The sequence below is a fragment of the Engraulis encrasicolus genome, chromosome 23, assembly GCF_034702125.1.
Source record: "Engraulis encrasicolus isolate BLACKSEA-1 chromosome 23, IST_EnEncr_1.0, whole genome shotgun sequence".
NCBI classification, from domain to species: domain Eukaryota; kingdom Metazoa; phylum Chordata; class Actinopteri; order Clupeiformes; family Engraulidae; genus Engraulis; species Engraulis encrasicolus.
Window position 1 is genome coordinate 48,246,260 of NC_085879.1, and position 12,500 is coordinate 48,258,759.

The 12,500-nt window shown below is 41.9% G+C and overlaps 1 protein-coding gene across 1 annotated transcript in view; it reads left to right on the forward strand.

The window, feature by feature from the left end:
• cilp (cartilage intermediate layer protein, nucleotide pyrophosphohydrolase) overlaps positions 1-12,500 on the forward strand; it is a 92,437-nt gene that overhangs the window by 73,772 nt on the left and 6,165 nt on the right. Inside the window, exons 12-17 of the mRNA XM_063189507.1 lie at positions 190-372; positions 3,318-3,389; positions 6,936-7,082; positions 8,346-8,576; positions 9,797-10,011; positions 10,442-10,573. Coding sequence (XP_063045577.1) covers positions 190-372; positions 3,318-3,389; positions 6,936-7,082; positions 8,346-8,576; positions 9,797-10,011; positions 10,442-10,573 — 980 coding nt within the window. The remainder of the gene's footprint in view (positions 1-189; positions 373-3,317; positions 3,390-6,935; positions 7,083-8,345; positions 8,577-9,796; positions 10,012-10,441; positions 10,574-12,500) is intronic.

Consider the following 12,500-nt stretch of genomic DNA (forward strand, 5'->3'; position numbering starts at 1 on the left):
ATTGTGGTATTTAACTCCATTGATAATGCTTAAAATCTGAAACGTATCCCCCCTTCTGTTTCTTCAACAAATCGCACCCTGCAAATGTGTATTTAATATTGGCAGGCTTGGGAGTAACTCATTACAAAAATAATTAATTTCTGTTATGCATTCCTTTTTGCAGTAATATTTTCCCTATCCGTTGTACAGGGTTACGAACTTCCCACCATGGTGGTGACTGAGTGTGGCTGCAAGAAGTGTGTGGAGACCAAGGCCATCGTGCGTGGCCGAGCCGTCGCCGCGGACACCGGCGAGCCAATGAGGTTCGGCCACATCTTCATGAACGGAGTCCGAGTCAGCCGCACCGGCTACAAGGGGACCTTCTCTATCCAGGTAGTCATGTCGCACTTAACTTAAAGCGGAATTCACCTCTGGTCATTGTGTGCTGTTATTACAGATAATTTATCCTAGTTTATCATATGGTGTGACGTCATCGGTCGAATGCTCCATTCATTTCAACGGGGCTCCCCAACGTTCGCACGTCTGTTATATTTCGATAACGGACGGGTTGGTCTATAACAGACCGCTGTCAATGGCAACAAGACTTTTCACTGCTAAAGCGACTTTTCAACAAGACTCTAATCAGCTGCTGTGATAGACAACACCTGTTGTCCTGGCTACCTAGCTGTTGCCTAGCGGTGTTCCACAACGGCACTGTTTTGTTTTGCGCAGCAACAATCTCAACATCCGCTCCGCGTCGGGGTCTAAAGATTCTCTCTGTCGTGCTGCTATTCCACGGTAGCGACCTTCTCGCCGAACGTTAACCCTTACCATGCATTTTACATGAGAAGAATCAAGTAATTTGCATTATTTGGTTCAATTAAATACAATTATATGCTGAACCGCGATTGTCAAGGCTATTTTAACGTACTCAGTTAACCAAAATGCACTGCGGGTAACTAAGCGTTGTCGTCAGGTCAGGTTAACACGTCACTGAATTCAAAGGAATCTTGCGTTCCAGGAAGAGAAGTTCTGAGGCATTCAAGGTTGCGATTTTTTTATACTTTTTATTTGGCAACAAATGTTGCACAATGATGCAGTTAAATTCTGCACATTACATGTAAAGAATAACGGGCGACGATGTGTCCCGATATCATGGGAAATAATGGACGAGGCAGAAGCGTCAGACGGCGCAGCCGCTTTACCCAAGTCCATTTTTACCTGGAAATCGGGTCACCCCGAAGGTCATTAAACCGCTTATCACCCCGGTTCCCAGTATTTAAGTAATAGGTAGTAATTAAGTAGTATATTTATAATTTATTTATCTATATTTATTTGTTTATGTTCATAATTTAAGTAGTAATTATTTGATTGATCTAAGGCTTCGTGAGAAAGTAGATTAACCTGAGTCGCGCATACAATCTTTGTTTAAAATGCTGAGGGTATATCATCCATATGATTTCTACAGGGTTTTTACTTAAATACAGTATCGTCCACATTCCATATGAATATTATAAGCATGAAGTTAGACGCACACATGACTTCATAGGTGTCTCATTATCAGCCAATCAGAAGACGTTCTTTCTGCTCACCAGTGATAATACATTAGGCCAGTGGTTCTGGTGGTCCGCGACAACGCTCAGGTGGTCCGCAAGGTTTTTTTTAACCTTTCCAAGACGTGCTAGCAGTAGGCTATATTTGTAACATAATTACAAAGCTAAACATCGCTGAAGTAATATTTTCACAATAATAAGGCTGGCTGGCTATGTGAATAAAAAGTGAGTGATCTGCATCGAAATTAGCAGTGTCAAATAAGCACCCCTCAACTAAACTGTCAATTCAGTTGACAGGTGGTCCCTGAACATTTTTAGGGGGGACAAAGTGGTCCTCGGCCTGAAAAAGTTTGAGAAACACTGCGTTAGGCCTAGGCCTATATTACATACATTACATTCAGCAGACATGGTGTGGAGGCTGCCCTGTAGCCTCGGCTTGGACTTGAGATGTTCTCTCACACGCAGCAAAAAGTGCAGTTCCAGTCAATAATTCCCTTTGGGGTTGTTCCCCGTTTATTGCAACAAAAAGTTTAATACAAAAAATAATTCACCCTTGTGCTGTGCATTAAAATTGTGCTGGCTGAATTTGGCTGGATCCACACGGCTACGGTAAGAACCGTGTGTTTCCCCAGTCCAAGCCTCATCAACCATAATCACAGGCACCTGTAATTATACCTGTTAACCTGTGTGACCTAAGCTTACGTGAAGTGCTCCCCCAAGTGGCTAAATCTAAAACTACATTAAAACCTATCCATAAGTGAGACTAAAATGGCTCCTACATGGACGTTTTAGAGCAGGGGTCCCCAACCTTTCTGGGTCAGGGGGCTACCAAGGGTTACCTGAGGGCTACTTAGAGCTACTTTTGGTTAAAATCCTCTACTGATGTCTTGGCATCATTCTCAAATCACACATTATTAAATGATAACTTGCTTATAGGTTATAATGAATAAATAATCTCATATTTCATATAAGAAAAGCATTAACTGCAACTAAAATCTGGTAGTCGTCACTGTTTACCAACATCCTTGGTGGGCACCTCAGAAGCTCCTGGAGGGCTACCTGGCGCCCGCGGGCACCACGTTGGTGACACCTGCTGTAGAGGTTCTTACATATGGCACATTTCATATCACACATCTCACTGAGCTCTACCCCATCCAGGTAGGCTATATCACACCTTATACCTTATTCTTATATATCTCCAGGTTAAATAACACATTTAGTGTCTGCTGAAACTTCAATCCTCTGTGCAATGCTTGTTCTATAAGCTGGGCCCCATTATATAAGCTAACGCTTAGCTTTAGTTTAGTTTAGTTTAGTTCAACAGGGACCATGCACAATACACATTGATTACAGAAGTAAAAAGATGGCTTGTGCCAGATTATAGCTATATAGCTAATTTCCATCTGCAGTCCCTGGACAGGTAAAACAAATATTAAAATACAATAACATAGACAAGATATAAACAAGTAAGCACATCCATAGGCCATAGGTCAAACACACACACACACACACACACACACACACACACACACACACACACACACACACACACACACACACACACACATTAAAATGGCAAACAGTGTGAGTCATATTTTAAAAACATATGATTAATGTTAGCTTCACCTGGGGACCCCTCTTCTCCATGCTGTTAAACTTTGTATATCTATCATGTAATTGAAAGACATATGATGGTGTGAAGAAATACATTCAGTCATTCATTCCTGTATTCATTCATTTTATAGTGAATTGACAATTAAGTACTCTTTGAATTTACCTCAACAGGTTCCTCCAGACACAGAGAGACTGGTGCTTACTTTTGTAGACAACATGCAGAAGTTCGTCAACACCACCAAGGTATCTATGCTATGGTTATTGTAGTCACTATGGTAATGCTTAGTTATGATCTTTGTATATGAGTGATTCTACGATTCCCCTATGCTTTTGGCAAAAGCAAAATGTAAATTATCAGTATTTTTTTTCAACTAAATGACCTAGATGTTTACATAGTGTATATATTTAAGTTTCCAAACAAACAAATTGCCAAGCTTAATCTTAAATCATTTAATAAATACTCTAATGAAAGCGAACATTTGCTTGATTATTTTGTGTTATGGACAAATACTATGTCATTTCAAACATATATAAAAATACTACAGAGTTGAAACAACATACCTTTGAAAGTGCTTATGTCCCTTAGCAATAATGTTGTCATTAATCTCTGCAACTGATATAGAAAATGTGATTGTTGAGCTTCATAAGTAGGATTTTATGATTCACTGTGATACAGACTGACACATTTTCCATTATAAATCCCTGTAACGTCTGATTTGAATTTAGTCGCCCTCCTTACACAAGACTTCCTTCTCCAGAGATAATCCCTAGTGTCTGTTCATATGATTTTTTCAACACATAAGGGATCAATAGCTCAAAAACACTTTCAAAACAGTCAACCGTGTTACTCAACTGTGTTACGGTCAACAGTGCAGGGGAACAAGTATGCTCTTTTTTAGGAGAAAAAAAACAGAGCAGACGAACCCATCTCCCTAGAACACAAATTATTTTGTTTGTTTGTCTGTCAATATGGAGATAAATTGGCAAAAACATACTCCTCCTCCACTGTCATCAGTGTTGCCAGATTGGGCTGGTTCCCGCACAATTGGGCTGCTTAGGATGGCCGTGTGCGGGTAAAAATGGCATTTATCAGAAAAACCTGCCCACTTTTTGCCATAGAAATCAATAGAATTGGGCGGGATTTTGTGCTTCTAGGCGGGTTTTGAACATTTTTTGGGCTGGAAATCATCAGCCTCATCTGGCAACCCTGACTATCATAGCTAATTGTAACACCATTGATGGTAACACGGTTGACATTTCAGCCATTTTTATGGTGTTGTGCTAACTGAGGACCTCAGAAGTTCCACCACAACACCTTAATCAATTCATGTATTTGTATGCTTTATCTGTGTTTTTCTACATGTGATTTCTAATTCAGATTCTTATGAATATGTTGATAACACAGTTGACAGGCAATTTACCCGCTATGAGAACATGAAAAAGAATGGATTAAATTATGGAAGGATGGAGCTCAAAACTTACCAAAAAGTCTTCCCATATCCTGCCAAAGAGGTTATGACATCACGTGATGTTATTCGTATGGCCTAAGACCAAACCATTACTGATTTATGGAGGGGGTTTCAGACCGTGACACGGTGAACACCGTTTTCGTGGACACACACAAAATGGTAAATTTCATGTATAATGGAAAGGACAGTGGTCTTTCTGACAGTTTTGTCATATTGTGATGATTACTGTGAATCAACATTTGCAATCGTCTTGGGCAAAACAAGTTTCTTTACATGCTAATATAAAGACTGAATCTGACATTTGGAAAACGGGACGGCATGAAAACGCCCAAAACCAGTATTAAATATTCATTCTTTCTGAGGGAAATAATGCCATGTCTACACTTTCTGTATAAGATAAATGTTTTCTAATGTCCAAAACATCATTGGATGCAGTTAATGGTTAGTGGAATTGGCAAATAAAATCCATGGACTTAAAAGCGCAGTCGATTTGTAGAATCACTCATAAGCCTCATCATGTCTTCGCTTTAACACGACCTGTAAAGTTTTTACTTTATTGATTAATGTATTTTTTACCTGACATGTTTAAATGGGTAAAAATGTAAGGTAACCACCAAACTTTTCACATGTTTCCTACAGAAGAAGTTCTTACTGTACATATTTTGTCCTGTCTGGTCTATGCATGGGCATGGGTCAGTGGCACACATGGGTGCGGGCACCCCCCTGGGGGTGCGCCAGAGATTTCAGGGGGTGCACAGAATTTTGTTATTGTTGAGGATGCAACCAAAATTCCGTTTGCGAACATTATAATTAGGCCAAATCAAGACCAATGTTTTGGTCCCTATGTAAAGTGATTAAGGTATTGATTAACGTCCCAAGCAAGAATCATTGTAATTAATCACTTATATAAGATTTTAGTGCATATGCACGTGTAGACGTTTGGGATGGGGGTGTGCGGCTTGTCTTTGGCACAGGTAAGGGGGTGCGTTAAGAAAACAAGGTTAAAGGGGTATGCCAGTATTTGGGGCTTAATACAGTTAAAATCGTTGGCAAGGGTTTATAAAGGTGGTTAAGTGTCTAATTTTTCATGTAAGCTGTTGTCTTGCTTTAAGACAAGTTAAAAGAGGGAGCATGTCGCTAAGCTAGTGAAAGTCAATGGATCTGTGTAGCATGCTTGGATCCATTGACTTTCACTAGCTTAGCTACATACTTATCTTGTCTTAAAGCAAGACAACGCTTAACATGAAAAACAAGACACTTTACCACCTTTATAAACCCTGGCCAATGATTTTAACTGTATTAAGCCCCAAAATAGTGGCATACCCCTTTAAGAACCACTGCTTTAGTGCATCTACTGGCGTGCACAGACATTTTGGGGGGCAGGTGCTAACTTCTGTCTGCCTTACTAGGATGTAGAGTTGTGTTGTTTGTGAACGAGCCGGTTCTTTTGAACGGCTCCCAGAAGTGAACGATGGGAACCGGATCACAGCTGGGGGAGCCACTCTGCTGCGTTTTCGTTCATTTTTCATTCATTTTAAGCACGTGACCTCGACGTGAGTAATTAAAATTTGGGAAAAAACACAATGGTTTGCCTTAAAGAGTGGCAAAAACAGTCTTTAGAAGCAGGAGAATAATCAGTTGTTGTTTCGACAGAATTACCTAGAGGTGGAGTCAAAATATTACATTCTAAACACAGAATAAATTATTAGAAAAGAGCCAAAAGAGACAGTTTTTTGAACGGCTCTCTGAAAGGAACGAGCCACTAAGATCCGGATCCCATCAAAGAGCCATAAATCCCATCTCTACTAGGATCTGTACAGGGATTATATTGAGGCATTGTTATCACACACTTTCAATTGCCAAGTATTTCTAGATTATCATGTCAACAAGGACCACAATACGTGTATATTGTGGGGAAAAAAACAACAACAAAAATAGCTTTCAAAAAGGGTACTTTTTATCCATGAGGGCAAAGAGGAAAGTGCTTTAGCGGCACAGCGGCCCTATCCTACGGGTAGCCATGGCCTAGTGGTTAGAGAGTTGGTCTTTCAATCTAGGGGTTGCCGGTTCGAATCCCCCACGACCTCTCCCTACACCTCCATCCATGACTGAAGTGCTCTTGAGCAAGGCACCTAACCCCACATTGCTCCAGGGGCTGTAACCAATACCCTGAAAAGTAATAGTTGTAAGTCGCTTTGAATAAATGAAAGCGTCAGCTAAGTGCAATGTAATGTAATCTGTGCATGCCTATGCCTGATCTAGTGCTGTTAAAGGGGAAGAATTTGACAATGAAATCCACTGTTATTTTGGCTTTCACAAGGTGCTGCCATTCAACCACAAGGGCGGCGCCGTGTACCACGAGATCAAGCTGCTCCGTAAGAAGGCCCCCGTCACGCTGCTCTCCACCAACACCAACACGCTGGAGCTGGGGGAGGTGGCCGGACAGGAGCCCATGGCCTCCATCGAGGTACTTGGTCCCATTAAGAAATTCATGCTTATCTCTTGTTGCTTCCATGCTAGGGTGTTTTTTTTTTAAAAAAAAGGTTTGCACACTCCTTTGGATTTTTTTCTTCTTTAAGTTATTTTTCTTCTTTTTATTCATTCATTCAATGGCAATGATGTTTCGACCTCTCGGTCTTCCTCAGATTCCTTGCTAGGGTTCCATGCTAGGGTGACCAGATTTTTGTAGTCTGAAACCGGGACACTTTGTGCGTGACTTAGAAAGGACCATTTGGCCGGCAGGTCTGGGGGTCCTCCCCCAGAAAATTTAGTATTTTTTAGATGCAATTTCCAGCATTCTAATACATTTTAGGGGGAGGAATGAATGACCAATTGCAGCTGACTCCTTCAGGCTTTCTATACAAGAGCTGGCTGCCATTAATTGTGGCAGGTAAAAATGTAATCTTTTCCAAATATTTATATTTTGGGACACACAACTCCAAACCGGGACTGTCCGGGACGTCGTCTGGTCACCCTATGGTGAGGAGAAAATAAGTAGCGGTGTGGACTTCGGAAAGTAGCCACTCTACTGTGGGCTTCGAGAAACATAGGCCTATTATGGCTTGAAGAGAGTAGATACTCATTGAGTAAATGTGCAAAATCATGCTAACCAAGGAAGTAGCTCCAGAAACCGACCCCCAGGGGTGCATTTCTCGAAAACATAGTTGCTAGCTACGTTAGCTACTTTGTTGTTAGCAATGCAATTTCTGCATTTGTAAGCTGAGAATTATAAGGTTCTATCTCCATTTTTGGTCGAAATTGAGTTTTTGACATAATCTGACCCAATACATATTTATTATTGCCTGTGTGGTGTTATTTTTTTTTTAAAAAGTATTATTTCACATTGTTGTTAATAAAATAAAAAGGTTCTATCTCACAAAACGTGTGGGATGTAAAAACTTTGATGCTCAATATCTCAGAACTACCCTAAACGGAGATAGAACCTTATAATTCTAAGCTAACTGGGGTGCATTTCTCGAAAACATAGTTGCTAGCTACTTTGTTGTTAGCAATGCAATTTCTGCATTTGGCAACTACCCAAATTGCTAACTGGATAACAACTATGCTTTTGAGAAACACACCCCTGGAGCTGGGTTATGGCCTCCATCGAGGTATTCATCCACAGTGTTTCCCATACATTGAGAGAACTTTTAGGTTCCCCTACAGTGCAACAGAAGTATGTGTATCTCTGAGGAGCCTTCAGCACGGCTAATCAATGTATATTCATCAGGTGCCGCCCAACTCCTTCTTCCGCGAGAACGGCGAGGTGTACGTGGGCAACGTGCAGGCCAGCGTGACGTTCCTGGACCCTCGGGACGTGTCGACAGCCGCCGCGGCCCAGAGCGACCTCAACTTCGTGGGCAGCGAGGGCGACACGCTGCCCCTCCGCACCTACGGAATGTTCTCCGTCGACTTCCGCGACGAGGAGGCCGGAGAGCCGCTTAACGCCGGCGAGGTCAAGGTAAATGGATCCACCTGATTACTGTATTGGTCTCGATGTCACCACAGACAGAATGAAAAGCTTATCAGGACTTTCACTTTTTCAATACTGTGTTTTTACACCTCTGCTCACTATACCCGGGGTGCCTTTCTCGAAACCATAGTTGCTAACTACATTAGCTACTTTGTTGTTTGCAATACAATCTCCCATTGGCAACGACTGAAGTTGCTAACTGGCTAACAACTACAGGTACGGTTTTGAGAAACACACCCCTGCAGATTTATACAAAGTAGAAGTAGAAGTACTCTTACAGATGTAGCCTAATTACAACACTAGTTGTATGATATTACATGGTTTCAACTTCGTAATATCATCGCACGAGTCTTGTACTACATCTGTAAGAGTAATTCTACCTCTACTATACACAACTCTGGTGTCTATATTTAAACCATTTTATCCTGATGACTCGTATATGTTGTTTGACCTTTGGTGCCTGGAGAGATATACGCTGCATTCAGGCTCTTGAAATTTTAGCTTTTTAAAAATAAAAATGTGGGTATGTTACAGCTGAATGAACACATTCTAATGCAAGATGATGGTATTAGGGTTTAAATGCAACTTATTTCATGTTTATGTGCATCAGAGGCTAAGACATTTAGGTTTTTATAGGCTGAGGGCAACTTTCCCAACAAGGGCTTAGGCATTCAGCAGGCGTTTTTTGCAGGTGCTTTAGGCATCAATGGGTTAATCCAAGGTGAAGCGGGATGGTAGCCAGGTGATTGTACGTTTAGTTTAGTTTAGTTTGTGTGTGTGTGTGTGTGTGTGTGTGTGTGTGTGTGTGTGTGTGTGTGTGTGTGTGTGTGTGTGTGTGTGTGTGTGTGTGTGTGTGTGTGTGTGTGTGTGTGTGTGTGTCGGTGTCGGTGTATGTGTTTGTATGTGTGCTGTGTGTGTACTCTTTAATTTAAAAAACAAAACAAACAACTAACCCCTCTTTGCAACTGCACTTGTTGTTCTGTATATTTCCTGTGCACTTTGTATTTGCTTGTGATGTTGGCTTGATTATGTCCTCTTTTGAAAGTCGCTTTGGTTATAAAGCGTCTGCCAAATGCATTGTAATGTAATAATGATTGGCTAGGTGAATGATCACCTGGTCTAATTGGACAGGTGAAGCAGGTCATGTGGAATATGTGGCACTGGATGGTAACTAATGAATGCATTTTGCCCATCACTGCTATCAAAAGGTGAAGCTGGACGCCAGTCAGGTGACGATGGCTGAGCACCGTGACAACATGATGCTGTGGTCGCTGAACCCTGAGACGGGGCTGTGGGAGGAGGAGGGCCACCTGAAGATGGAGAAGAAGAGGAGAGGCAAGAGGGAGGAGAGGACCTTCCTGATCGGGAACATGGAGATTCGCGAGAGGAGGCTCTTCAACCTGGACGTGCCGGAGAACCGCAGGTAGATGGGCTTTGGAATTTCATTACTTGGCAGTGCCTTCCTTTTGTGTTTTGTCATTTTTTTTTTTTTTAAGAGATTGCTGATGAGGGTCTAGGAAACGTTTATTAGAGAAAAACGGCAAAATGGAGTTTTTTCAAGTTGTCATTTTGTAAAACATATTCCCTAAGCGGTATAATTGTGTGAACTGTGCTATGGAGCAAGCATGGGGAACTCGCACACCTTATTGCCGATGCAATAGTATACTTTTATTGCATTTTATTGCACTTGCTACCCAAGTGAAGTGCAAGCGTTTTGGTCACAGTCAGATCATCATCAGTGCAAAGATGATTATGATGATGACTGAGGATGGTCTGACTGTGACCTAAACGGTTACTGGGCCATGTAACTGCAATGTTCAGTAATGTTATCATTTTTTTTATCATCATCCCAGGTGCTACGTGAAGGTGCGTGTGTTCCGCAGCGAGCGGTTTATGGCGAGCGAGCAGGTGGAGGGGGTCGTCACCAGCCTCATCAACATGGAGCCCACGCCGGGATACTCATCCAACCCCCGCGCCTGGGGAAGGTACCACGCAGTCCTCTGTTTCTGTTTTTTATTAAGTAATAAGCTTATATTTTCTAGTATTGTCCAAGTACAGTCATTTTTGCCGCTAAAAATGGCTATTTCTGGAAATTCAAAATGGCGGACCATGGAGAAGATCTCCCTTTTCATGTATGAAAAGTGCAGTTGTTCCAGTCATAATGAATACTACTATTAGTGAATGGGCAGCATGAATTCTGGAAATAAACAACTAAAAATCTCACACAGTCTCCCTTTAAAGACATATTTTGGCTTTTGGGGCCTTTATTGAGGACAGGACTGTGAAGAGTGACAGGAAGTGAATGTGGAGAGAGAGATGGGGCAGGGTTGAGGAATGACCCGGGCCGGAATCGAACCCGGGTCAGCCGTGTATAGCAGACGAGTGCCCTACTGTTAGCGTCACGGCAGGGCTCTGGTGCCTTTATTTCTGACAGGATGGTGGAAGAGAGACAGGAAATAAGACGGCGAAGGATCTGCTAATGACCGGGGCCGGAATCGAACTCGGGTCGCTGGCGTAGAAACCCCATGCCCTACCATTAGGTCATGGGCATGGCTTACCATACAGTTCTTAACCCATCCTATTCATGGCTGTAAAACCTTAAAGGGGTATGCCACTATTTTGGGGCTAGAGTTAAAATTGTTGGCCAGGGTAAGGTTTATATAGGTGGTAAAGTGTCTTATTTTTCATGTAAGCCGGTGTCTTGTTTTAAGAAAAGTTAAAAGAGGGAGCATGTCGCTACGGATCCGTGTAGCATGTAGCAATGCTACATGGATGCATTGACTTTCACTAGCTTAGCGACATACTCTCTCTTTTAACTTGTCTTAAAGCAAGACAACGGCTTACATGAAAAATAAGACACTTTACCACCTTTATAAACCCTGGCCAACGATTTTCACTGTATTAAGCCCCAAAATAGTGGCATACCCCTTTAACCCAATAAGACATGGCCTCCGTTATTACTGGGCTGTTAACACAGAATGTCAAAGACCAAGTCGTAATGCATAAAGGCACAGCGGAAGGCCATAGTAGTCTAGTACTACATATGGTAGTAAAATATTGGAAGTCAGCTTTCGTCAGCTGACGTCAGCTTTCGCATTAAAACCTTGACCTTAATTGGAGCAGTATTGCGCTTCTTCTGTTTTCAAGTGATTTCCATTGAGATAGCTGCACCTGCAAACAAAGATTCAAGGTGTGCAGGCCACCTCCACCACCTCCATTCTACTTGAAGTAAAATATTGGAACCCACGCCAGGCTAACTCATCAACCCCCCCAAGCCTCGGGAAGGTCCTGTAAACTTCTTAAAAGATCACACAATGACAATGGAATCCAATAGTGATTGATTTTACTGAACTCTGGAGAGCACAGTGCAGACAGTGCTTTCCGCCTTCTGGCCTTGACATTATTGTAAATCATGTACTCAAAGGTGCACTGTGCAGGAGATGGTCAAAAAAGGTACTGCGACTATGCTGCTCATTGAAACTGGGTTAGTAATAAACAAATATTTTCTAGTATGGCCGATGTACAGTCATTTTTTGCAGCTAAAAATGTATATTTCTGGAAATTCAAAATGGCGGACCATGGAGAAGATCCCCCTTCTCATGTATGAAAAATGCAATTTTTCCAGTCATAATGAACACTTTGATGGTGGTGTTAAGTATTCATGAAAAAGGTAACATTAGTGAACGGGCAGCATGTATTCTGGAAATAAACATCAAAAAAATCTCACAGTGTCCCTTTAACTCAAATATCTTCTGGTGGAGTAAGATGCTTCAAGCCTGTGCATTTCCTGGATCCATGTGATGTCAGGTGAACGCCCCTTTTGGAGAACGCCTCTTTTGGCAGTTAGGAGACCTTTGGACACTTTAGGAGTTCCCTTGGTGCTGTCGATGGCAGTAGCGCACATCTCATGCA